Raw genomic sequence first — 24451 nt, 5'->3', positions numbered from 1 at the left:
TTGGCTAGGCTGTTGTACGACTACATCCTCATATGGCCTCTTCTCTGTGTGTGTGCACTACTCTTCCTCTTCTTATAAGGAAACCAGTCCTATCGGATCAGAGTCCCACCTGGACAGCCTCACTTAACTGTAGTTACCTGTTATTAAGTGAGGCCGTACAGGTGGGACTCTGATACAGTTACATTGGGAGTTAGAGCTTCAACATATAAATTTGGGGGGAACATAATTCAGCCCGTATCAGTGTACAAATGAGATTAATTAATATAAGTATTATTATTTATAGTATTATATAATATGGGCCACGTAATATTATAGGTTAGGGAGATAACATTTTAGAAGACAAACAAGGTTCCTACTATCAAAGAAATTGAATGAAAGTATAATGTTTATCATATAATGATGAGTGTTCTGTGTTAAAAAAAATATATAATTGAGATTAATTTGAAGGAACTACTTTAGACTAAGTGATCAGGAATGGCCATTATAAGAAAATACAATTTGAACTGAGACTTGAGTGACAAGAAAGCAAAAGCCATTCCATATCTGTGGCACACCACTCCAGGCAGCAAAAACAGTCTGTGCAAATCACTAAGTAAGCACCAACTTTGCATGTTAGAGGAACAGAGAACTGGGGTGGCTGAGTTTATTGAAAGAGAGAGAACATTATATTGTGGAATGAGTAAAGCAGTAGAGAAACACACATGGTAGAAGATCTACGTGGACTATTCTGTCCTTTTTTGGACACTCCCTGGCATAGAGGACCAAAAGGGACACTGTGGCAGTGCTGGCTTCTCTCCACTGAAACCAAAGCCAGTGGTTTGCAGGATGAGAAACGAATAATGAGCCCATTCTCAGGCAGGTCATCATTCACTAAAAAAGCAAGCTATAAAAATGTCTGACAGTGCATCAAAGACAGATAAATCCGTTATTTCCCATTGAGAATCACACATAAACTAATTTGCTTTGAGTGTGAGGCACGAGATTAACCAGTATTTGTTGTTGTTATACTAAGTAGAAATGACCGATTAGACATATAAGTGACTGATTTGTGCCTCATCTATTGTGTAACAATACCACCATCCCTCCTAATTTCCATTTGCAGAGGATTTGATCCAGAAATTACTTCTATTACTAAGAGAAATGAAGAAAAATTTTTAAGTATTCCCTATTCCCAGATGTGGTGGATTGGCATAAAATATACCTCTCAACCTCTTCTAGTGCATTTGTCCTGTAGTGCAGATCATACAAAACTAAAAAGTACATTTCCTGATAATCTTTGATGCCATCTAGGTCTAACTAATCAAAGATGATCTGGTGAAGTTTGGATCTACTTGTTTTTATTTTTTTTCTCCTGAAAGGCACCAATGTAGGTGTGCTTTGTTCTTTGGTAGTAGAATCAGAAGATATTGTCATGTCTGATCACTCGGTTCATGGATGTAAGAGGCAGCATACAGGGTGTTCACTTTACAGGTGCAGACTGTGGCAGGTGACCATAGCTGCTTATTGAATGGAGGAGCTTTCTCAACGTGGTGCTTCTGACCCCGGTGGCTTCCTTTGTTGCCTGGTATGATTCCTTCTATTGTCCTGATGATTCTCTTAAGTCGTGTTAAGCTCTGTAATGAACTTCTTTCTGCTTAAAAGCTTCTAAAGTAAATGTTGTTCTCTATAACTATCCTTTTCCAATATGTCATGTTTGCCACTTGAACAGTCAGAAAACAAACAAACAAAAACTCCTTGATGGCAATTCAGCTCCTTCTTTTGAAATAAACAGTTGTCACCATGAATTCCTACCATAGTTGAGCACTATATTTAGGAAGACGGATTCGTAGTTGTGTCTGTGTCAATGAGCATCTATTACGTTGATCAGAGATGCCCTTGGCATCTCTGCCTCAAGGCCAAGACCCTGTTTCCAAGTCTCCCCACCAAATGCATCATCTTCATGGGCACCAAGTCCCATGGCAGACTTGAGCAACACTAAAGTTAGGTGCATTCTGAATCCACGTAAGGTTTAAATTTTGAGTAATGAAGAAGATATCTTAGAGAACTCAACCCTTTTTAATATGTTTTTTCTGGTTAACAAAAATTATCTAATATTTTTACCACCATTTTTTTCTTGTCTCTGGCACCAACAGACCAAAAAGAAAGCCTTGGAATGAGAACTTCAAAATGTACAGATGATACAGGTTCAACAACAAAACAAGAATAACAGCTATATTAACATCTGTTCACTAGTTTGCTGGATGTTCCTTCCAGTGCAGTAGTACAGAGAGTTCCTGGACCCAATTCCACCTGGGGAGGGGAGGTTACCCCACACCAACAAACAAGTCTCCACCATCAGAAGGGAGAATTCAGCTCAATTCTGACACTATCTACCTGGAGATACCATCAGATTTCACACTTAAGGGTTCAGTCCAAGACTGCCCCCACTCCCACCCTCCACACTCACAAACACACTTCAGGTGACAGACACAACCCCAGGTCACCTGTGCTTCTGATCGACTGGCCATAGATTGGCAGTTCCAATGCCCCCTCCAAATTAGAATGCCAGTCCCAAGTCCAGGTTGTCACCTCTGCTTCTGACTAACTGGCTATAAATCAGAGGTTCCCACACCCCCTCCTTGGGTTTGAGTAACCTGCTAGAATGGCTCATAGAACTCAGAGACATATGATACTTATTGTAAAAGGATGAAACTCAGAAACAGGCAGATGGAAGAGATGCACAGGGCAAGGTATGTGGGGAGGGGCACAGGGCTTCCATGCCCTCTCCATGAGTGCCACCCTCCCCACATCTCCACATGGCTACCAACCCAGAAGCTCTCCTTGTTACCAGCGTTGGGGTTCCTCAAGCTAGAAATTGAGAGAAAACTCCAGAAAAATTTCCAGACAGATTTTATTAAGCTTATGCTTGAGCACAGGGAGAAAGCACAGAGGAAAGGAAGGTCCTCTGAACTGGCTTGGCTACTTTTGTAAGCTGGGAGAGAAGCAGGCTTCCCACAAAGGGCAGTCTTGCTGAAATTGGCTGGCATTCTGTCATGAGTGGGATGTGTCTATCAAAGCAGCAGTCTCACACATGTTTGTGTCTTTCCACAATGTCAGACTTTATTAGGATAGAGCCATGGATCTAGTCCACTGACTTAGTTTACCACAGGCAGTAACCAAGGCTCTGGCCAGAGGATAGCCTCCAGTAGTTGAGGGAGAACGGTTTCACACAAGAGGGTCACACAGGATTGCAAGCAGTGGGGTTAGGCAAGGCAAACAGAGTCTTATGAAAGAAGGATGAGAGAGGGTCAGGTGTTCAGAGAGAGTCCCTCTGGCCCTGGGGAGCGGAGTGTCAGGCATGAGGCCAGGTCAGGAGGCGAGGCTTCAAGCTCTCCCGTCTGGGACAAGTGCAGGTCAGCTTGTCAGTTGGATCCTGAGTGATGAGCCGTAGAAAGTTCGGATTTTATGCTAAGACTGGCTGCGGTGCACCCATCTACAGTCCGACAAAACCATCCAGGTGGTCACACTCCACCCTGCGTCTGGAGTTACCTGGTTAGGTGTTCACTGGGTACGCCTTTCACAGGACACTCCGGCATGACCGTCACTTTGTGACTGACATAGCTGTCAGAATTATTAGAGTCCATTTTATGTTCATAATTAATGCTCTTTACACTTTATTTACCAATTACAATGTCTGCTAGCCATGTTCGCACTTGTGCTGTGGGGCAAGATGGTGGATGTTGCATCCAGCGCAACACGAGCAGTGAGCGAACGAGAAGGGATGGCAAAGGGTTAAGAAAGAAACAGAAATCAAGAAAGTTATGAAACAGGGGACAAGGGTCTCACAGCCTCAAAGGACTGAGAGCCCCGAATTGGGCCACCTTGTGGCTTTTATTGATATACACACAGGAAGTAGCATGGTTTTTTTCACAGTCTGTGATTCTCATACATCATACCAGAAAACTGATTCAAGCCAATCACCCTTGCCTGCAAACAGCCGGAACCAAAAGTCCCAAGGTGTCTTAATAATAGTGGTATGTATCTCCCCAGGGACAAAACCTTTCTGCTGAAACTCATTGTTAAGAAGATGAAGAACTGATGTTATCACATCATTGAATCACTTCCCAAGCAGGTTATGGGAAAGAATACAGCCACAGAGGCAGAAGCTCTCCTTAGACGGGGGACGGTGGGGAGCTATATCCACCTCTATCAACCCCGTGAGTTTTCCTGGTGGTTCCCATGCTACTGCGCCTGTCTTAGGTTCTTCTCTCCGTGGGGAATCTTCCCTGTCATGGCTGACCAGCCATCCTTTGGGGCCAAACAGGGGACATAAGGTGTAAGCACAAAGGTGAAGCAAAGTCCCTGAAAGGAACAGTCTCACAGACTCTTCTTTCTTTTTAGGGGTACACACGAGGGGACAGAGGGGCAGGCTGCTGGGTGACAACAGGTGGACTGCTCATTATCTCCACGCCAGGCAGGTTGTGTAGTGGAAAAACCTCGATCAACTGCTCATGTGAAATAGTGGTGTCAGCATCTGAATAGAAGTAACCAGTTAGACGGGTGGTAAAATGTGCTACTTCTGCATTTTTGTGTGGGGAGTGATGGGGTGGTGGCATTCTTTGGCCCCAGGCCCAAGTCCCTATGCTGTCTCATCCTAACCCTATCCTTTTTGGTTTTTGTGGAGGCTTCATTGTACGATTGATTAATTCAATGGCAGCTGGCAATTGATTCAACTTCCAGCCCCTCTTCCCTCCCTGGAGGTATGCAGATGGGACTGAAAGCTCCAAACCTTTAATCACATGCTTAGTTCCACTGAGCCCACACCCATCTTCCATCTTTAGGTGGTTTTTTAACGTATTTCATTAACATAATAAAAGAGCCCTTTTTCACTCACAACACTTAGGAAATTCCAAGAGTTCTGGAAGCTGTGAGCCAGGAACTGTGGAGGAAGACCAAATATGCATGAAAAATATATTTAGTGTATCTGAATGACCAAATATATATTTCTTATAAGTCACAATATCACAAGTTGAGAAAGTAAAAGAAAGAAGCTATAAAGATTGGAAAGGAATAAACAAAGCTATCATTTTTAACCTGTTAAAACTGTTATGTATGTTAAACCTGTACACAGAAAATCCAAATATTTCTAAAAATCAATTGAGGTTTTTAAAAAGTTTGGCAAAATTGTTGATTTAAAGATTTTGTATGATGAAGCAATTTCATTTCTGTAGACAATAAACTATTGAAGATTTTAAAAATACCATTTAATGGAAGGAGAACTGACTCTGGGTGGTGAACACACAATGGGATTTATAGACGATGTAATACAGAATTGTACACCTGAAATCTATGTAAATTTACTAACAATTGTCACCCCAATAAATTTAGTAAATAAAAAAAAGTAAAAAAAAATACCATTTAAAAACATTATTTCCTATTCATAAAAGGAAAATATGAGAAACACAAAAGTTAACATTGAAGAATAATTATGGAATCCTTCTATATGAAGCCACCCCACCATCTATACATGCCAATGTGCAAAAATAGCTAAGACAATTTTGCAAAGTCAAGAGTGGGAGAGAGGGGACACTTCAGACATCAGGGCATATTATAAAATTATAGTAATAAAAAGTGTGGTTATAGGCACAAGAGTACCAAAAATATACCAAAGAAAATGTGAAAGATTCCAAAAACAAATGAATCCCTGAAACAGAGATCTTCATGCAGCCAAACAGCAAGTATTTACTGAGCACATACTGTATACCAGGCATTGTACTCAGTACTGAGAACACACTGTTGAACAAAATAAACCAGATACCTCTTTTGATAGGGCTTATATTCTAGATAGAGAGGTGAATAAATGATAATGATAGATAATGATTATGGATCAGTAGGTTGACATGTTAGGCAGAAGGTAGGCATGAGCGACAGGAGGGATGGGCAGTAATATAACCAGCTCTTTGCACTGCCCAGGTCGAACTGCAGGGGACTAATTTTGTGGTTAGAACATCGTGAAAAGAGGGAAGTAAAATCCATCTAGAATTCTCTGTTTCTGACACCTGCGCAGAATGCTAAATCTTACCCTTGATTTAACCTTAGCCTCATTACAATATAGTTACAATAAATTAGCATTGCAGTTTTAACCCTGCTGTCGCTTTTTCTGTGTGCATTATGGGTAACAGGCATGCACCAAAAGTAATGGGTTATATAACCTACACCTGTCAATCAAATGGCCCAAGTCTGTGCTTTACACAGAGGGCTGGCCCAGAGCCAACAATATAAAACCCAAGCCCCAAACCCTTCCATGCCATAGTCTCTCTTGACTTGGTCCATTCTTCCCTTAGAACGTATCCTAATAAACTTTCCTTACTCTATACCTTCATGTTTTCTGACCTGTAATTCTTCACTGCACCAGGGAAAGGACTGAGCCATTACTCCAGTAACAGACCACAAACAGAAAAATAAAGAAACAAATATATAATGATCAAATAAATGAACAAGAAAATATTCAGACACAACAGACATTTTTACTGAATTGATTCGTTGGATTAACTGACATACTCTTTTCCTTCAGTTAAGAAGCGGATGCTCGTGGCACATCGACAGCTTACAGCTATTCTTTAGCCTGCCTGCACACTCCCGCCCCACCGGTTGTTTGATGCTTACTAAAAGTAATTTGTCTTTGATCCCCAACCCATTTATCTTTGTTGCACTTTTTATTGTAACTACATATTTTAAGTAAATATTTCATTATAAAGTAAATATAAATTTTACAAAGGGAAGTTTTAGTCCGGAAATAATTGTTAGTGTTTTAGAAATAGTTTATAAAGAGAAGTTGCATAATTAAACGTTGTCAAATTGAATATCGGTAATATAATTTTGAAAATGGAAAAAAGCAAAAGTCTAATGAACTCAGAATTTTTTTGTAATATTGCACTGTAAATTCTGACTCTTAAAAAAAAAAACTAAAATATGAAATTATAAAAAAATGTGTGAGGGATGTTGTTTGGGCAATTAAGGTAATCTAAAATTTGTTCAAGAGAAAATCACAGGCCCCAAATGCTAAAAGCCCATGATACCAAACCTAGAGTTAATACCTGGTCTAATTACAATTTCAGTGTCTCCCAGAAACATAATCTTAATCAACCAGTCTGGAATTTTCTGGTCAAGCACCAGTAAGGTAATCTTTCACATGGACCTCTCCATCCCCTAAATAAAGAAAAGGCAATCTGCATGATGAAAACTCTTCCCCAAAAGATGTCCCAGCCCAAAAATAATGCTTTCTTTTCTTTGGTTATTTGATCCCTTCTCCCTTCCTTCTCCTTATAAAAACCTTCCATTTTGTAAAACCACTCGAGCCCTTCTAGTTGCTAGATGGGATGCTGCCCAATTCATGCATTACTTGATGAAGTTTATTAGATCTTCAAATTTACTCAATTAAATTTTGTTCGGGTTTGTTTTCAAATTTTAACCAGCAGATACATTCTCCAAATAAAGACCTTGCCTCTATGTCAAAATATTGCCAAATACACATTTATATGTGGATTTATTTATGTTGTGAATCCCAAAAAGAAAGATTCGTTTGCTGTGAACCCTGACAAGAAATTTTTCTGCTGAGATGGATGGACTTCCCATGGTCAACCAAGCGCCTAAACTTTATAAATAATAAGACCCTAGCAGCCATTTGGGGACAGGGATTTCTTACACACTCCATGTATGGGGAGGAACTTGAGACTGAACTCTTGGCTTCCTGCAGTTGTGTACGCGTCTGAGTCAACCACTGCAGGGAAGCCCTAGTTTGGTCTTTCTACCAGCGGACGGAGACCTGCCCTCTCCAATTATAACTGCACAATTTGGATACCTCATTTACATAAAACAGAGCTAATTGAAAACCTGGGCAGGAACTTTCCTGTTTCTCCATGGAACACAATATAAGTTGCTATGTGAATCTGTGTCACCTGGGCTGCAGCTCCTTTTTGCTCAAATAAATGCCTTAATTCTTTATTATAGTCTAAAAATTAATTTTGATTTACAATGTGTTCATTTATGTAGGCATTTATGTTAAAATATTTCCAATATGTATATAATTATTAGAATTTTCCAAATATCGTCAGCTTCAACTGACTTTTTTAATTAATTGCCCAACTACCAGGTCTTATAGCTGAATATAACAAGATGGCTTCCACAGTTTTGCCAGCTACTATGAAGAAAATTAAAATTTGATAAAGACTGAATGAGTGGTTACTTTAAACTTATCATCAGAAAAATCTTCTTAGGTGATATTTAAGCTAAATATGAATAACAGGAAGGAGCTAGAAATGAAACAATATACATATGACAATCAGGAAAAGAAACATTCCCGGCAATAAAAAAAGTAACAACCCTAAAGTGGACAAAACTTGAAATGTTAGAAGAACAGAAATGATGCTGGTAGCAGGGATCGCTAGATTTCCATTAAAATGTGTTCTCTGTGCTTCTTGGAGATATTGCTCAGAGTTCTCCAGAGAAACAGGAAAGATAGATGATGATAGATGGATGGATGGATGGATAGACAGACAGACAGACAGACAGACAGACAGACAGATAGATGATAGATAGATAGATAGAGACTTATAAGGAATTGGCTTACTTGATTAAGGCAATGGAAGCCAAGAAGCCCCAATATCTGAAGTGAGCAAGCTGGACACACAAGAAAACCAATGGTGTAAATTCTAGTTCAAGTACAAGTCCCGTGGCAGAAGACCCATGTCACAGCTGGGAGACAGTCAGGCAGAGAGAGTAAATTCTCTCACTTAACCTTTTATTCTATTCAGGTCTTCAGTGGATTGAGTGAGGTCCACCCACATTGGAGAAAACAATTTGCTTTACTCAGTCTACCAATTCAAACGTTGATCTTGTTCAAAAACACATTCACAGACACACCCAGACTAATGTATAACCAAATATCTAGGCACCCTGTTACCCAGTGAAGTTGACACATAAAATTATTATCACAGCCACCCAAGAAGGCACTCCATTTTCAAGCTGCTTTCCCATCTAGACGGAGTCACGTGACTAGTACTCAGCATGAAATGTGAGTGAAAGCGGCATGAGCTGATGCCACACCAAGACATTAAGTAACAGGTAAGCTTTCTCCACACCCTCCTTTTACCCTCCATCTTTGAAAGTAGAGGGCAAGGAGTCCATGGTGAAAAATGGACTATAAAATAGAAAGAGCCTGGGTCCCTGAATCACCATGAGAAGGAAAGCAGCCAGACAACCAGGAATCTGGCAACGAACTATAACATGAATAAGAAATCAACTTCTATGTTGTAATCCACTGAATTTTTTTTAAAAACATTTCTTACAGCAGCCAGTGTCACCCAAACTAATAAAAGGGGATAATGAAAAGGTACACAATGAACTCAGAAGTACAGGCAAAGACCAGATCACAAAGAATTTTGTTAGCCAGGTAAGAAATTTAGATTTAATTCTAAGTGCTGTAGGAAAGCATTTGCAATATTTCAATGTGACATAGATGTGATGTGATTAAGGTTTAAGAATATTTCTGATTGGTGTGTGGAAAATGGATGACAGGAATCAAAGAAGTAGGCAGATGAGTGGGAGACTATTTCAATAATTCAGAAAAGAAATGGCAGTATCTTAAACTTCAGTGGCTATGGGGAAATTGACTAACCTGAGAAACATTTTATCATTCAATTGATAGAATTCACTAATAGGTTGGATGGGGAAGGTGAGTTAATGTGACAAATCAGTGATAATTTCTTCATACCCTGATGCCTTTCTATTATTTCTTCTATTAAGTAAAACCAGTAAATCTAAACTACAGACTATGGAAGAAGCTAAAGGCAGAGAACATACTTTTTAAGTCTTAAATAGGCAGGATCTAGTATCTCATAAGAATCCAACCTGATTATTCAAAACCTAAATAATGCCAGAACTCTGAGAAGATACCAATTACTATTGATCCCTTTCTAGAAGTAACAGAGCATTCTAGGGAGCAATAATTCAAAATGTTTATAATTAATTAAATTCACACAAACATGACAAATCTTAAATGCTATCAATGTAATAATACCCCTTACTTTGGTAACTGTATTTTCCCTGATGACCCCCCTTAAAAGCAGACAGTAGCGGCATGTATATATTGGGTAGGTGTGTGTGAGAAATGCTCTATTATGTGACTCCAGTAGCTATTGCATTTATTTCCCAGTAACTTCCCTCCTACTCCTGGTGAGATTGCATCCCCATGGATACAGCAGTGGGCCTTCATCTAGCCTATCAAACACCTCATCACAACAAAGTGATGGATTCAGGGATGAGTACATGGCCCAGTGTGGCCAAAAATGATCCTTCCCTAGAATTTTTCTACCTGAAGTTATTACAGAAGCCCCCTTGATTCAGGGATAATGTAATGATTCAGGGAAGGTTTTGACTTATTATTGTTTGACATGGTTTTCTATTGATTGCCACCGAAACAATCTTGATGAACACTAAAACTAATACCTGGAATTTGGTTTTGACATATGGCAGAAACTAAAATATGCAATCACCTGAGTTTAGATGAAAATGTGTCCTTTATGTCAGTAACAGCAATTGGTATTATGTGGGAACATACCTGCTGAATAAAATATCCCTTGTACTCAGACCATGAGTAAAGTTATAACACTAAAAAATAGTGCTGTATGATTGATACAATACAACAAGAAAGAATCAAATTTCTCTTTAAGCCAATCCATCCAAGAGCATATATAGCAGTCATTTTTGTTAAGAGGCATTCTTTCAGCCTTTGACCAAAAATCCAAGATAACAGAGTCAAACGGTTAAGCACCACATGGAACCAGTAAAAATGGAATTATTTGCTCTACAATGACATTGTTGGAAGTAGTGTAAAACAAAAGGGGAACGCACAGGAAGAGAAGTGGTGGCTACCCAGGAGGAGTCAAGGAAATATTTGCGTGAGGGTGTAGAATGACCAGTTAGGAAACTTCCAAATGTAATGTAATGTATTTCTTTCCCCATAAAGGTACAAGTGTCTCCCATTTTAAAAGCCATTTACTGGCATGTGACCTGGAATGATGAGTCAGAGGAATATGTCTTTTTCCTATCCATTTATGGGAGAAGAAGCAAATAGGTATACTGAAGACTTGGAACTGAGAATGGAACAATGAAACCTGTACTAAAGAGAAAGAAACTACAAGAATCTAGGCTACATTTAAGGATCTTAACTCAACAAGAATTTATTTTAGTTACTACCTAACAGATTCCTCATTAGGGTTAAAAAAAGTTTCAAAAAGAATTTAAGATTGCACAATGCCTAAAGTGTCCACTGCATCCAGTGTGCCCCACACCCACTGCCATGCCCACACAAAATGAAGAGTCTACTGAGTTATGTGACATACAGAATGCTGCCCTGTATCACCTCACAGAAGTGACCATGTAGGATGGGGGACAGTGTAAACCCTCCTCGGAAACAGAACCAAGATCCAGCTGGTTCTGTGACCAGCCTCACTTCCCTACCAGCTGGATCAGCTGGACAGGCTCTGAAGCTTTCCACCCTTTGCTCGTTATCGTCTTGTTGTGGCTATGCTATTATTTCCTTCTGCACTGAAGGGAGCTGAGTTTATCATTTCACCAGTTTGGAGGGCCATAAAAGCCACATCTATGGCTTTTATGAAAATCATATCATCAGAGAATCATATCATCAGAGATCTTGGATTGGAGGTCAATGTGATTTGGCATTTTCTCCCATTAGAATGGGACAAGTGAAGCTTTGCTCATATATGGACTATGTAAGTTCTACTTAGAGGTTAGCATCCTTTGAATTTTTTTCCCTATATGCTCTTTTTAAATTAATATTTTACTTTTTTATTTACAGTTGACATTCAATATTACTTTATATTAGTTTCAGGTGTAAAGCATAGTGGTTAGACCGGCACTATATATAGTTGTTGCAACATTATTGACTATATTCTCTATGCTGTACTAAATTTTTTTAACATAAATAAGAAACAGAGAAAAGCAGAGAAAGAAATACTTCATGTGACAGAGACTTGTATAATGGGTTATGATAGATATTATTATTATTATCATTATTGTTATCTAACCAGACTTGCTCTTTTTCCAGTTTTGATTTGGGAAAAAAAAGTCTCCATACATGACACAGAATGGCACAGAATGGGTTCAAACCCAAGGCCTGGCCAATCAGAGTCCCACATTCCTATGTCTAAGGTGATTGCTTAACAAATTGGAGTGTCACTCAATCTGGGCTTTCTCCAAATTGTTAAATTGAAGCTGACATAATGGTTTCTTGCTATTTAGTTGATGGAATGAAAATATGAGATGGCCATTTTCCTAGCCATGTGGAAAATGCTGACTCTTATGGGAGAAAATAAAGGGAACAAGCAGGGAAAAGGAGAGAGACATACACAGAGCACGAGCAGGAGAAAGCAATTCACACAAAGAAACAGACACAGAGAGAAGAACAGAGACACATATTACAAAGAGAGAATATAGATAAAGAGAAAGACAATGGACAGACAGATGACAGAGAGCTAGAAAATGACAGGAAGGCACGTAGGCCAATACATGAGAAACCAAGAGGTGGACAGACAGAAGTCCTGAGAGAAAGACACGATACATGAAAGATACACACATGAGAGAAAGAGTCATAGACACAAGAAGGGAGAGAGGAAAAAAACAGAGAAAAAGACAGAAAAGAAAGAAATTCATAAACAGATGTAGATATAAGAAGAAATGCAGATACAGACAGGACAAAAAAAACATCTAATAGATTAACAGAAAAATAGAGGGTCATTCAGACAGAAAAAGATGGCAAAAGAGATATGGAGAGAAAGACAAAGAGATACAGAATAGGAAGAGAAAGAAGTACTCTGAGAGGAGTGAGGACAGAGGGAGGAGAAAGGGCAGAGAGGAGGGAGGGAGCTAAGAGAGAGGAGGGATAAAGACCTCATTTGAATCCTGGGATCTAGGTTTTTTTCTGAAGCCAAATTTGCGTATGAGCTTTCTAATTGCATGAATCCAAAAATTAATTTTTTCCCTTAAGCCGGTATTAGTAGGGTTTTCATCATACACAACCAAAAAAGCACTTTCTAATAAAACCTCCACTAATTACATTCGGGTAGTTCAGATTCAATGAACAATCACTGTCTTTTGTCCCAGTGTACACAATGCACGTGACAGGAGATATTTGTGCTGTCAGTTCAGTTCATTAGGCACAAGGTCCCATGACTGGCACAAAATAATTCCACTTGCACAAATATGTAAAACTCATCAGACTGTAATGGGAGCCAGGAAAGACGGCTGCACACAATGCCAGCCTCAGCACCCCACAGACGATGGAAAATTGAATTTATTTCCTACCTCATTTCCCATTCTCATGTGGCACCTGAATTAGACCAACTATGGGGACGATGATTTTCTAGTCTCCTTGTCTGGATATTACCTTCTTTGTGGCATAACTGAACTTGAGAATCTGACCTTTTCTTTGCTCAGTATTTCCCACAACCACCATTGTACTCACTCAGATTTAGAAACACAAGTGATTCATGAATATATTTAATTTTCATAAAATACGATTGAAAGATAAGAGTTTGACATTTAATTCCTGGGCAGTCTTCAGAAAGAGAACAAAATCGGAAATGCCTACGGAGAACACTTATGGTACAATCAGACACAACTAGCAGCACAGAGAGCAGCGCCTCTAGCACCAGGCACAAATCAGTCACAGGCAGAAGTGCAGGAAAGCCGAGAACAAACGGGAGCCATGGCAGCTGACCTCAGTCACTGTGGGAGCAGGACCGCCATGGGTGACAGCTGGCAGAGGTGGCTTGCTCACAGCCTGATAGACGGGAGGCTGGGAACCATGTACAAGGGTGATGGCAGGACAAAACCAAGGAAAAGCGGTGACAGAGCCCAGGAAGAGGAATGTTAGGGTCAGTGCCCGAGACCTGGAGGAGAGAGAAGAAAGAGTCGTAAGTCACATGATCCATGAGAAAACTCAGCCCCTGCCCTCCCTGGGGCCTATCGGCAGCGTCAGGACACACACTCGTTCTTTGTTACCTCTCCTGGCGATGAGTAAAGACTAAACTCTGCTAAAGTGAGCACCAGACTTCAGCTTGAAGTGGCAGGTGGGGGCAGAAGAGCATAACTAAATGCTTCGGTGGAGCACAGGTCATGGACTAACGGGGAGGGTAAGAACTGCCATTGTCTGTCACCTCACCTACCAGCAATTTCAGAAGCACTTTCTGCAATTTTGAACTCTGAGGGCATCATCCCCACAGAATGGCTGATGCCACAGGTGGGGTCTTAATGGAACGATCTCTGAAGTTTCCTGCAGAGACTATGCAGAATGTTCCAGACTTCTCTCCTGCCCCATCTCACGTGAGACTGAATGTGGCATGAAGCAAGCACAACATAACAGAACATGCCGGAGTGTCCAGACAAACACATTCTACTCCTTTTTCTCTTTTATGTGAGTCACAGTTCTGGGCAAGAACACTGGGAATATTACCTGTGGGTGAGGCCTCAGAGTTTTCTATCATCAGCAAGAATGAAAAGAGAAAGGGGAAAAAAACCCATTAACCTGGGTAATAAAAAAAATGCATCTTCCTGTCTTTATCTCACCCTCCAAAGGAAATGAGTGAGCAGCTCCAGACCCTTCTTTCCCGCACTCCCATCCATGTACAATAAGGCTTCTACTGCCATAGAGTCGGATCACTCCAAAGTCACTGAGCCAGTCACTGAAGGAAGAGAAACAGAGACTGTGTGTCTTTTAAGGAAGGAAGCTCAGAGCAGGAAGTCCCACACTGCTAATGGCCTGGTAAAGGTAAGGACAGCATGAGAGCTGCTCTCCTCTGTCTAAGAATAACCTTCACCACTCACCTCTGATGAAATGAACTTGACCCAGGACGAGGAGAGCTAGTCTCCCTAATTTCTGCAATCTACTAGCAGCCCCACCTTAGTCCCCTTCCTTTGTGGGGCCAGGGAGGAAAAGTTACAACAGAATGCCTCAGTTCCAGCACCAGTCTTCCCCATTTTCTCCCAAGGTGACTTACCTTTCTTATCCCAAAGGTGGATTGTAAAGCCCAAGCCAAGAAAGACCAGCCCCAGCACAAAGCCCCCAATTCCACTCAGCATCTTGCTCTGGGCGGATTCAGACTGTGCCCCTGGGAAGTAAAAGCCTGCGTGTCAGTGTCTGTTCCCACACCCACACCCCACAGGGTCCTTGTCTGCAAGCCTGGAGTCTAATCCAGGATACGAGAAACAGAGTCGCTCTGAGAGCAAATAGAGGAGGGCCGAGGGCATGCATGGACCCTAGGGGGCAGTGTAGATAGATGACCGGAAGGGGATGGCAGCTCCTTGGGAACCGCCATCAGACCCTCTCCAAGACACCAGCTTTAATGTCAGAGCCCAGAACTCCAGCAGTTGGGAAGACACACCGCCAAGGCTGAACTGCGGCCGGGGAGTCAGGTTACGTACAGGGGTTGCCATAATGTCGTGCGAGAAAACGAGATCAGTACTGAACATGTGCCTTTTGATGGGATAATGGGATCTCAGTCTTCCCTCACTCCCAGCACAGAAATTATATCAGAGAGTTATGTCAGAGGGACAGTGTGAGATATGCACGACACAGAGAGATAAGTGGAAGCCCGCCCCACCAGACCCAGAGTCCTCCCTGCCCCTTGTGCTTTCCGAGTTCGCAGTGTCAGTGAAACGCCCCTTACGCCACTCCACTGTGATGGGGCTCTGCAGGCTGGGGTGATCCACGTGGCAGGTGTAGACATCTCCTCGCTGGGGAGTCACTTCCAGCATCACCAGGATCTGGCAGGTCCAGTCCCCATTCTGAATAAGAGGCGTGGACACAACGCCAGCTGTCTCCTCCTGGTTGTTCCAGAACCACCTGACTTTAATTTGACGAGGATAGAAATCTGTCACCGAGCAGACCAGCAGGTTGTGGTGGTTCGGGGCCTCCGTTCTGGCTGGGGAGATGGTCACTGTGGGCGCCACTACAAGGAATGACAGACAGAGAAAGTCAGAGGGCGAGGCCGCAAAGGAAGTCTCACCATGGGCTTCGTCCCTCCTCTGATACTAAAGTAGAGAGGAACACAGGTTTTAAACAGTCTGTTATTAGAATCCCAGCTCTGCGTTCTAATTAGCTAATTTGTTAATCCACTTTTCAGGAAAATAATACTTTTATTTAGTGTTTACTTGTTTATTAAACAAAATAATTTATATGAAAACTATGTAACATGGACTGATAATTTAAATATATATGTATGTGCACATATTATGTAACATGGACTGATAATTTAAATATATATGTATGTACACATATGTGCAAAGTGTGCTGTGCACACATTGGGGGACCAGCTCTATCACAACCTGGCAGCAAACAAGAATCAGATGTTGCAGGAGCTATGGGAGTCTGTGCAAAATGAGAGACTCGGGGGCCCCGCCAGCTGGGGCTGGGCCGTGTGACCTGTGAAGGACTGAAGTTCAGAGCACTGACCATGCCAGATGCCGCCCCAGCTGCCCCGGGGGCAGAGCGACTCCTGCCTAAGTTTTCAGTCTCCCTCCCAACTCTGTCCAGCCAAGCCTTCCAACATGTTTTCCCTTGGAACTTGAAACCCACCAAGATCTGAGGAATTCACGAAAGGTCCCTCCCTTGGGCCTCCCCACTGGGTTCTGGGTGAAGGGCCCCTGAGCCCATCCTAATCTCACCTCTCCGCTGCACAGTGAAGCGAGCAGTCTCCTTGTAATTGTGTCTGCACAGCGTGTCCACCTGGGCCCGATACTCCGCCAGGAGGTCCTTCTGGCTGTTCCAGCTCTGAGCATTCGACCGCCCCAGCTCGGTCACAGCCACAAACACCCCCACGTCGCTGTCGAAGTGCAGAGTCTCTTCCTTGTTGTAGATTTGTCTGGCCACGAGCCGCACACGTTCCGTCCCGTTGATGAAGTAGCACATGCCCTTAAATTGGTACACGAAATCCTCTGCGGAAGAACCGGTCCGTGTTAGATTGAGTTCAGTCTTGCACCTCAACGAACCAATTAGCGTGGGGAAGGGAAGGAAATTACCAGCACAGCCAAGTGTAAATAAAACCTGATCTCAACCCTCAGAATTTTATCTCCAAGAAGAATTTAGTGACTTCTGCTGCAAATCTTGCATTGAACGTTTATTGGAGAAAATTTAATGTAAAGCAAGAAAAATAATGGAGCAATGAATGATTGATAATGAAGAAAGAAAACTGTTACTATTTGCATATAGTAAATCTGTGAATAAAGTCCCAAATAATCTACTGCTAAATGAATTTAAAGCAATAGTTTAGCAAGTAGCTGGATACAAGATCCATTTTAAAACATTATGTAAGGTCAGCAGAAGAAAAAAATAATAAAAATCGGAGCAGAACTAAATGAAATAGAGAACAAAAAGACAATAGAAAAAATTAATGTGATAAAGAACTGGTTCTTTGAAAAGATTAACAAAATTGACAAACCCTTGGCTAGACTCACTAAGATAAACAGGGAGAAGACACTAATAAACAAAATCAGAAATGAAAAACAGGAAGTTATAACGGATGCTGCAGAAATACAAAGCATCATCTAAGAATACTATGAAGGACTATATGCCACCAAATTCAATAACCTAGAAGAAATGGACAAGTTCTTAGAAACATATAGCCTTCCTAGGCTGAACCATGAAGAACTGGAAAATCTAAACAGACCGATCAACAGTAATGAAATTGAATCAGTCATCCAAAACCTTCCCAAAAGCAAAAGTCTGGGACCAGATGGCTTCACTAGTGAATTCTACCAAACCTTCAAAGAGAATCTAATACCAATCCTTTTCAAACTCTTCCGAAAAATTGAAGACAAGACAATACGTCCTAACTCATTTTATGAGGCAAATATTACCCTGATACCAAAACCTGGTAAGGACAACACAAAAAAAGAAAACTATAGACCAATATCTCTGATGAATACAGATGCAAAAATCGTAAACAAAATTCTAGCAAATCGAATGCAACAATGCATTAAGAAGATTATTCATCACAACCAAGTGGGGTTCATAACAAGGGCACAAGGATGGTTCAACATTTGGAAATCCATCAATGTGATATATCACATAAACAAAATAAAGGACAAAAATCATATAATTATATCAATTGACGCAAAAAAAGCATTTGACAAGATACAACATCCATTTATGATTAAAACACTTAATAAAATAGGTATGGAAGGAAAATATCTTAACATAATAAAGGACATATATGACAAACCCTCAGCTAATCTCATAATTAATGGTGAAAAACTGAAGCCCTTTGCTCTATGTTCAGGAACACAGACAGGGCTGTCCCCTATCACCTCTGCTTTTCAGCATAGTGTTGGAAGTCCTCGCCAGAGCAATCAGGCCAGAGAAAGAAATAAAAGGCATCCAAATTGGGAATGAAGAAGTTAAAATATCACTCTTTGCAGATGACATGATGCTATATATAGAAAACCCTAAAGACTCCACCAAAAAGCTGTTAGAAACAATCAACGAATACAGTAAAGTTGCTGGCTACAAAATCAACGTACAAAAGTTGATTGCATTCCTATATACAAATGAAATCTCAGAAAAAGAAAAAAAAAACAATTTCTTTTGCAATTGCAGCAAAAAGAATAAAATACCTAGGGATAAACTTAACCAAGGATGTGAGAGACTTATATGCTGAAAACTATAAGACATTTTTGAAAGAAATTGAAGAAGCCACAAAGAAATGGAAAGACATTCCGTGCTCATGGATTGGAAGAATCAACATAGTTAAAATGGCTATATTACCCAAAGCAATATATAGATTCAATGCAATCCCCATCAAAATCCCAATGGCATTTTTTAAAAAAATAGAACAAAAAAATCATCAGATTTGTTTGGAACCACAAAAGACCCCGAATAGCCAAAGCAATCTTAAGAAAAAAGAACAATGCTGCAGGTTTCACACTCCCTGACTTTAGCTTGTACTACAAGGCAACAATAATCAAAATAGCATGGAATTGGCAGAAAAACAGACACATAGACCAATGGAATAGAATTCAGAAACCAGAAATAAAACCACGTAAATATGGACAGGTAATTTTTGACAAAGAAGCAGAAAACATACAATGTTGAAAAGACAGCCTCTTCAATAAATGGTGCTGGCAGAATTGGAAAGTCATGTGCAAAAGAATGAAACTGGACTGTTATCTGTCACCATGTATCAAAATTAATTCAAAATGGATCAAAGATTTAAGCATAAGACCTGAAACAATAAACTGCATAGAAGAAAACATAGGTACTAAACTTACAGACCCTGGGTTCAAAGAGCATTTCATGAATTTGACTCCAAAAGCAAGGGAAGTAAAGGCTAAAATAAATGAATGGGACTATGTCAAACTTAAAAGCTCTGCACAGCAAAAGGAACCGTCGACAAAATAAAGAGGCCACCAACTGAATGGGAGAAGATTTTTGCAAACAGTGCCTCCGATAGGGGGCTAATATCCAAAATATACAAGGAACTCATGAAGCTCAACACAAAAAAACAAACGACCCAATTGAAAAATGGGCAGAGGGCCTGAAGAGACATTTCTCCAAAGAGGACTTACAAATGGCAAATAGACATATGAAAAAATGCTCAATATCACTAATCATCAGAGAAATGCAAATAAAACCACAATGAGATATCACCTCACCCCAGTTAGAATGGTTGTTATCAACAAGACAAATTGTAACAAGTGTTGGAGAGGCTGTGGAGAAAAAGGAACCCTCATACACTGTTGGTGGGAATGCAGACTGGTGCAGCCGTTATGGAAGGCAGTGTGGAGGTTCCTCAAAAAATTACGAATAGAATTACCATATGACCCAGCAATCCTTCTCCTGGGTATCTACCAAAAAAATCTGAAAGCATTTCTCTATAGAGACACGTGTACTCCAATGTTCATTGCAGCTTTGTTTACAGTGGCCAAGGCATGGAAACAACAAAATGTCCTTCGATAGATGAATGGATAAAGAAGTTGTGGTATATATACACAATGGAATACTATTCGGCAGTAAGAAAAGATGAAATAGGATTATTTGTGACAACATGGATGGATCTTGAGATTATAATGCTAAACGAAGTCAGACAGAAAAAGCAGAGAACCCTATGATTTCACTGATATGTGGTATGTAAACCAAAAACAACAAAAGAACAAGACAAACAAATGAGAAAGAAAAACTCATAGACACAAACAATAGTTTAGTGGTTAACTAAATAGATAAAATATATAAAAAATAGTTTAGATAAATAGATAATAATTTAGATAATAGATAATAGTTAATAAAATTTAGATAATAGATAATAGATAATAGTTTAGATAAATAGATAAAAAATAGTTTAGTGGTTAACTAAATAAATAAAAACTCATAGACACAAACAATAGTTTAGTGGTTAACTAGAGGGTAAGGGGTTTGGGGGGAGGGAGATGAGGGTAAGGGGGATCAAATATATAGTGATGGAAGGAGAACTGACTCTGGGTGGTGAACACAAAATGTAATTTATAGATGATGTAATACAGAATTGTACACCTGAAATCTATGTAACTTTACTAACAATTGTCACCCCAATAAACTTTAAAACAAATAAACAAACAAAAAAACATTATGTAGACCAGGAACAAATTTTCACTCTATATTTAATTATATCAATTATTACATATGAATAAATATTATCTAGGAATAAGTCCTACAAAAGATGTACAATATTTCTTAAAGGAAAATAATAAAATTTTATAAGATATATTAAAAGATTCCTAAATAAATAAAATGATACATTTTGTGTGCATGGATTGGAAGACTCAGTATTATAAAGATGACAATTATCCTGGGTGGCCTGGTGGCGTAAGCTCTGAACAACAAGTTTGCAGGTTCGATTCCCACATGGACCAGTGAGTTGCGCCCTCCACAACTAGACTAAAGTCCAATAACTTGGAGCTGATGAGTCCTGGAAGAACACACTGTTCTCCAATATTCCCCAATAAAAAAGAGGAAAAAAGATGACAATTATCCCAAGTGAGCGTATGGATTTTATGCATATCAATTAAGATTTCTGCAGTTTTTTTATTATTAAAAACTTTACAAGCTGATTCTGAAATTTAATAGAAGTACAAGGAGCAAAGATTACCCAAACTACTCTTGAAGAAGTAAATATTGTGAAAAATTTTGCTCTACTAAATATCAAGATAGCAAATAAAAGTGTGATAATTATATACTGTCTTATTGACACAGACATAGGAAAATAGATGATGGCATGATATATCCCAAAATGAGTCCTATGCACATATTTACACTAAATTTAGGACCAAGGTGGCACTGTAGATCCATGAGGAAACAATGTTCTTGCTAATAAACGGTGTTCTAATAAATGGGTATCCATGGTGGGAAGAGAGAAAGTTGGACATAGGCCTCACCCACATACAAATGAAACCTAGATGAACTGAAGACCTGAGTATGAAATGCAATACTACAAAGGCATTAAAGGATGAAATTAGAGAACATCTTCATGACTTTGGAATCGTAAAGGATTCCTTAAGTAAATCATGAAAAGCACTAACCATAAAGGGAAAAGATGGATAAAGGCAACTTCATTAAAATTAACAGCTTCTGCCCACCAAAAAACATCATGAGGGGGTTAAAAAGACAAGCCACAAAGTACAAACCAGTATCTGCAAAGCACATACTGACAATGGGCTCGATTCACAATGTTTTTATATCTTTTACAAACAAATAAGAAAAGACAGATAATATAATAGAAAAAAGGAAGAAAATATTTAAATAGATACTTCAATCAAGAGTAAACACCAGTGGACAATAAACATGCAGAATTACTCATCCTCATTAGCAGTCAGAGAAATGCAACTTAAAAGTATGGTGAAATACCAGTACATACCCACAAAATGGGGAAATATAAGAAAGTCTAAAACACCAAAAGCTGCCAAGAATTGGGTTCTCTTATAAACCACTGTGGTAGTGCACATAGAGACAAACAGTTTGAATAACAGTTGGGCATTCTGTTGTAAAACTGAGGATCTGCATACCCTTTAGACTCGCCAGTTCCAATCTAAGTATTGTTGTATAGACTATACTCTAGTCTAAATAATGCAGGTTCAAAAAATAGTAACAATAATAATAATAATAATAATAATAATAATAAAATATAACGTAATGCAGGTTCATATGCTCTAGGTTACATGGGGAAAAAATGGAAGCGACCCCAAAGTGCATCCACATTAGAATGGGTAAGTACATCATTGCAGCCTCCTGAAATGGAATCTACCACACAACAATGAAAATGGATGGACAACTGTTATATGAAAGACCTATGACAGATCTTTTCAAACGTGATATTCAACAAAAGGAGCAAGATAAAATACAACATTTATAGAACATTTAAAGGGGGAGGTACTAATCTATATTGTTTAAGGATACATCCACATATGTTAAATCCATAACAAAAAGCAATAAAATGAAGATTACAAGAGTCATAATAGTTCTGATTTCTGGGAAGTCGAAGTGGGTGTTATTTGGAAAAGGCACGTGGGAGTTTTTCAGTGCTGGTAATATTCAGTCATTTTTGACCTGATTATTGTTTGTATATTTCTTTATAATTTTTGTTAAATATTATATGTATGCTTTATATAATGTCTATATTATAATTCAAAATAACTAATGTAAAAATGTGGGCTAATAATACACTCTAGTCATGTGTGTGTGTGTTTTAGAAACATTAAGTGAGGTGGTTTGTGCAATGATACTGCCATAGGATTTAGGAATTAGAGGGTGCAAAATAAATATTAATTTCCTTGTTTTTCACCATCCTCATATCTCTGTTCACCATCAATACAGACTCAAGTTTGCACCTAAATGCAAAATTAGTTCTACTCACTAATTTTAGTGACACTCACTGCCTGTCCTCATCCCCTGAGGGGTCTCACCTCAGACACTAAACATCCTCTCCATGACCCCGCAGGTTACACTCAAGGACTGGGGAACTGCTCTGCAGACAGTGAAGCTACAGAGACAACGGCTGCCTTGAATTTCTTCAACCCAGAGTCTGATAGTACATGAACACCGCTTGGCCCAGAAAGTCCCCAGGGTGGCAAATCCTTTTAACTTACTCTCTGAGGTTTCTTAATGCTTCTCAAGTGGTCTCATGTGCATTTTCCTATTCTTTATTTTTATATTAAATTATAGTTGGCATACAATATTATATTGGTTTCAGGTGTACAACATAGTTATGTGACAGTTATATATCTTACAGTGTGAGCACCACACTAAGTCTAGTAACCATCTCTAAGTCTAGTAACTTAGAGATTACTAAGTCTAGTAATTTAGAGATTACTAAGTCTAGTAACCATCTCTAAGCACCACACTAAGTCTAGTAACTAAGTCTAGTCACTGCAAAATTTACTGCCATTTGCGACATGTATGGATATAGAGGGCATTATGCTAAGTGAAATAAGTCAGACAGAGAAAGACAAGTGCTAGTGTAAGTGCATAATTTCACTTACATATGGAATTTTAAAAAATCAAAACAAACAAACAAAACAAAAAACAGACTCACAGAAACAAAGAACAAACTGCTGGTACCCGGAGGGGAGTGAGGGTGGAGGAATCGTGAAAAAAGTGAAGAGGAATATAGCCAATAATAGTGTGAAAACTTTGTCTTCCATTTGGTGTAAAAATATACTTTCTCTTTTTCTTCCAACCCTGACATCCCAAAGTTTTTTCCCTGAGAGAAACTATCCTCCCTTCAGTTGCAGAGATGACAAAAGAAAATCTAGCAAAATTCTTTTTCTTGAGGAGGAGACATTTGGACTGTGAGAGAAGCCCTTCCAAATTCCACCTGGGATTTGATCAGAGTGCCCTAAGCCCCAGAAACCCCAAGAACTTAATTCCCATATCTGGGATCTCTGAAGAGTAGCTGTGCAGCACTTACTTGGAGCAGCTCTAGGATGAACCGTGGGAACCATGAAAATAATCATCACAATTCCAGCTACAGCCCTAGGGTTCCTGGGGATTGTCTCAGTCATCTCTCCACACTTGAAGCACAAACAGTGTAACAAAGGCCTTGGCAGTCAGCACAGCTGCCACCACGCAACCTGATGTTTCACTTTGCAAAAAATGAAAATGAGGACACCACCTCTGAATTTTAGGATTGGACAGTTCCTAGGGAAGAAAACCAATCAACCCAATAACTTATGTTCTCATTTGTCTCTGGGTAAACATTTCTAATGAAAGTTCTCAGTGAAAAACAATTATTCATGGACCATCTACCTGGTGCCCAGTACTAGGTCATCCCCAAACATCACTGAACTGTGATATGCTGGAAATATGTTTGGGGGTTTCAGGAGCCAGAAGAAAGTGGTTTGGAATGTTTCTTCCTGGGACATTCATTTA

General features: G+C 39.6%; 1 protein-coding gene across 1 annotated transcript; it reads right to left on the bottom strand.

The window, feature by feature from the left end:
* Positions 1–14715: 14715 nt before the first annotated feature.
* Positions 14716–24084, bottom strand: LOC308495509 (HLA class II histocompatibility antigen, DQ beta 1 chain-like; the record flags this gene model as incomplete). The annotated part of the gene is made up of 5 exons (XM_081043862.1): positions 14716–14741; positions 15057–15167; positions 15726–16007; positions 16723–16992; positions 23991–24084. The coding sequence occupies 5 exons, from the start codon at positions 24082–24084 to the stop codon at positions 14716–14718; spliced, it is 783 nt and encodes a 260-aa protein (XP_080899988.1).
* Positions 24085–24451: the final 367 nt, after the last annotated feature.

The sequence above is a fragment of the Rhinolophus hipposideros genome (assembly GCF_964194185.1).
Source record: "Rhinolophus hipposideros genome assembly, chromosome: 3".
In the NCBI taxonomy this organism is placed as follows: domain Eukaryota; kingdom Metazoa; phylum Chordata; class Mammalia; order Chiroptera; family Rhinolophidae; genus Rhinolophus; species Rhinolophus hipposideros.
The sequence above is the reverse complement of the archived record's forward strand: the minus strand, read 5'-3'. Positions and strand labels throughout refer to the sequence as shown.